This window comes from Myotis davidii, unplaced genomic scaffold (genome assembly GCF_000327345.1).
Source record: "Myotis davidii unplaced genomic scaffold, ASM32734v1 scaffold17, whole genome shotgun sequence".
Classification (NCBI taxonomy): domain Eukaryota; kingdom Metazoa; phylum Chordata; class Mammalia; order Chiroptera; family Vespertilionidae; genus Myotis; species Myotis davidii.
Window position 1 is genome coordinate 300,301 of NW_006288624.1, and position 3,750 is coordinate 304,050.

Genomic DNA, 3,750 nt, shown 5'->3' on the forward strand with positions numbered 1-3,750 from the left:
TGCCTCCTGCACATCTCCTACTGGGGATGTGCCCGCAACCCAGGTACATGCCCTTGACCGGAATCGAACCTGGGACCCTTCAGTCCGCAAGCCGATGCTCTATCCACTGAGCCAAACCGGTTTCGGCATGAAAGAAAGAAGCTTTAATTTAGGTATTGCTAATCTTCAGCCCTTAGAAAAAGTAATTTTTGTTTTATAAAAGGGGGAAGGGACTATTCTAAGGAATTCAACAAAAGGAAATAGGTACCTTTTATGAAAAGGACTTTCAAGCTCTCTGAGCCCACAACTTAACTGACATACATCACTAAAGTGTCTCCACATAAAATAGCACCTTCATGTCCGCAGCAGCCTGATGGATGGGATCTGTGCACACAGAGCATCCACTTAAAATGCCTTCACTGGAAACAGCATATGGCAGAGGTAGGGCTACTCTTCACTCCATTCAGTCAAATCCACATGCCTGCAGGCTGCTCTCTGCAGAATTAGCTGTAAGGGTAGTAGTAAAGGTCCTGCTGGACGGCCATGAGCAGCCCCGGTGCTCCCTGCACACCCCCAAGCCGAGAAGAGAAGGCCACACTGGGAATGTTGGTCCTGGAGGTGGGATGTGGGGAGGGTATGGTTCTGAGCAGGTGGGTATCGCGGAGGCTCCAGATTCTCGTGTAGCAGTCCTGGCCCACTAGGAGAGGGGAGACAGACATGCGGCAGGTAAGCGAGAGTGCAGAGAGCTCGTGTACATGGCTTCTCATACTCCCTGGGAGCCAGAACACAAACCCTCAAATGGAAAATTTTTCTACTGATAATATGTAGTTTTTGAAAATCAAAGTTATGGGTCACCCTGGTGCTCTAGAACCATAACTAGTTGCATGTATTCAAAGTGACAAGCTGTACCGACCGGCTGTGTGACACCCTGGAGGACTTGCTGGTTGTCCGGCTAATGGGCGGGCACTGCACTGCTCTTGGTGTCAATGGCTGCTCAAGAGGGAGCCCAGCCCACCTGGTCTCGATGACATGCAACCACTTTCCTATTTATAAAACAGTAGCCAGGAAGAGCTAATGACTTCATTACACCTGGGGACAAAGTAGGTGCAGCTCTCCCCAGAGCTCTTTCTGGCTTCATGGCTTAGTTCTCAAGACCACCCGGCCGTCAGGGCTGTGATGAGGAATGCGACACTAGCACCACTGGTTCCGGTGGTCCAGGCAATGCGTCCTGGGCAGCTTCAGGGGAAGAGGGCAGGCACCCGAGGGACATACAGCCGGTTGCTCCTATAGCGCAGGTCACTGACCACTGCAACTGGCCCCCGACCCCCATCTGCCTATCAACAAGGTGTCTCTATTCTCTATTAGCCAGAACACTGAACTCTTCTGAGCTGAAAACCCGTGGAAAACAGACTAAAAGGAAGCTAACTGCTGGTGATGGTGACAGTAGTAAAGGAGCCTAAGAAAGTTCTAACCAAGGGATGCTGCTGAGCCACAACAAGGTTTCAGGGAGAAGTACTTTCTGTAGGAGTAGCAGCAAGCTTGAGGATCTAAGAAGGCTGAGAATATATTCCTTAATGTCAAGAGCCTACTATTTTATTTGTCCAACCACCAAACTTCCAGCTGCCAGAATATTCTACTCTCCACAAACAGTATACTCTTGTAACAGCTTTCGATGCGGCTTAGTGGCTAGCCGGCTCTGCTTCCTGTTCTACAGATCATGGACCCAAAGGGATGGTGTTACAGGAGCCAGGCATCAGTTTCTTTACAATGGCCTGAACTTCTTTTTCCAGCATCCTCTTTTGGAAACACACACAAGTTCAAAGAACAGGGAGCCCAAGCTTTTTGACAGGAAGTGCATAATGGGATAAGGTCACACTGAATGCTGACCTCGTGAACAGATGTAAACCCTACATCCAAGTCTCCCAACCTGATGTGCTACTGCGCCTGACCTGCCTGTTACTGAAATGATGTTTGTCCCCTGCTATGGGAACAAAGGGCCGTCCCATGTAGTCTTCCCAATCCCAAACAGACCAGGATCCCTATGTTCTGTTCTGTTTTAAAGTATCGTCTCCCTCAGCTGCTTCAGAGGCTGGGGGCCTAAGGGATGGAATTCGGTGGATGGAACCTCCCCCGCCCCAAGTACCGGCCACCAGGAGCCCTTCTTCTTCGTGCACGTGCAGGGGCAGGAGGGCGTACTCGTTCACGTGACCGTCGTACTGCCTTACGCACCTGGTGGTCCGCAGGTCCCACAGTTTGATCTGAGGGAAGGAGCACAGGGGCCATGAGGAGGGTCCAGCAGGTACACTGGTGAACCCCAGCAATGAGGGAGGGCAGGTGGTCCCCAAACACCTCTTCCGGTTAGAAAAATCTAAGCCTCAAACTCCTGAGACCTAGACCCCATCAAAAGCACCAGAACCAGTTCTACGTCTGACTAGACCAGACTGGGCTCCCAGCAAAGCAGCCGCCTGCACAGCCTACTGTACCTTTCCAGCCATGTCGGATGCCACCAGGCACTGCTCCTCCTGGAGGACTTTCACAGATGTCACCGCTGAGTCGTGGAACAGGCTAGTGGCCTTCCAGTTATTGCCTTGATTTCGACATCGAATGTCAATGGCAAAGATCTCCCCAGAGCGACAGCCATTAAACAGCAAAGGCGTCTGTGGAAAGAGGGACTGCTTGGTACCTCCCGCTAAGGCTGGGAGGAGTGCCCTCCCCCGTCCCAGCTCTCCTGGATCAGAGGTGTGGGTGGTCAGAGCTTGAGCCTCAGTGGAGCTGGGAGGGTTCCTAATGAAAGCAGAGAAGAACTGGGCCCCATGTGTCCCCCCAAGGTCGTCCCCACTGGCTGCACTGGCCCCTTAGGCCTCACTCTAAAGCCCAAGTGATGGCGCCCTGTCTCCACCAAGACCGTGTGAGAAGCTGGGGTGATGAGGATGGAGTAGGAGAGATCAGAGGCCCAGGTAAGACATGGGGTCCTAAATAGGGAGGGAAGATGGCTGAAGAAACCTGAATTAATGAACTCTGTGCTTACTGCTGGAAGCAGATTGGCATACTACCTCCTCTGTGGAACAAGTTTTTGAAATACAATAAGACTAGAATTTTGATTTTTAAATTTATAAAATGTGTAACTTGAAAGCTGTGTATGAAACTATTAAGGACTATGAACTGGGGCTTAATTTATATACTAAAAGAACTGCTTGTGCCCTAGCCAGTTTGGCTCAGTGGATAGAGCGTTGGCCTGTGGACTGAAGAGTCCCAGGTTCGGTTCCGGTCATGGGCACATGCCCAGGTTGCAGGCTTGGTCCCCAGTGTGGGGTGTGCATCAATAAAAATAAAAATTTAAAAAAGAAAAAGAACTGCTTGCCAGGCCAGTGTGGCTAAGTGGTTGAGTACTGACCCATGAACCAAGAGGTCCCCAGTTGATTCCCAGTCAGGGCACATGCCCGGGTTGCAAACTCAATCCCCATTAGAGGGTGTGCAGGAGGCAGCCTATTGATGTTTCTCTCTCATCAGTGTTTACATCTCTATCCCTCTCCCTTCCTCTCTAAAAAAAAATCAATAAAAACATATTAAAAACAAAAAACTGCTTGTCCTACTGGCTAATCCAAGTGCTACTTAAGAACTGCTAATAGTTCATTTAAACAGGAAGTTGTTTAAAGCCAGTTCAGCCAGGCCTTTCTGGAGCAGTCAACTTTCATTCAGTAAAGACAAATTTAGAAACCTTTAATCCTTTCTCATGCCATTTTCCTCTGTAACGGGGGGGGGGGGGGGGGG

The 3,750-nt window shown here is 50.1% G+C and overlaps 1 protein-coding gene across 3 annotated transcripts in view; it reads right to left on the reverse strand.

Annotated features, from left to right (window-relative positions):
• Positions 1 to 236: 236 nt before the first annotated feature.
• DCAF4 (DDB1 and CUL4 associated factor 4) overlaps positions 237 to 3,750 on the reverse strand; it is a 25,136-nt gene continuing 21,622 nt past the window's right edge. For 2 of the 3 annotated variants that reach the window (XM_006760715.2, XM_006760714.2), the window contains exons 12-14: positions 2,463 to 2,636; positions 2,123 to 2,237; positions 237 to 676 (exon numbers count right to left, since the gene is read on the reverse strand). In XM_006760715.2, the coding sequence (XP_006760778.1) occupies positions 483 to 676; positions 2,123 to 2,237; positions 2,463 to 2,636 (483 nt within the window). In that variant the 3' untranslated portion in view covers positions 237 to 482. The remainder of the gene's footprint in view (positions 677 to 2,122; positions 2,238 to 2,462; positions 2,637 to 3,750) is intronic. The other variant, XM_006760716.2, reaches the window with a different exon arrangement.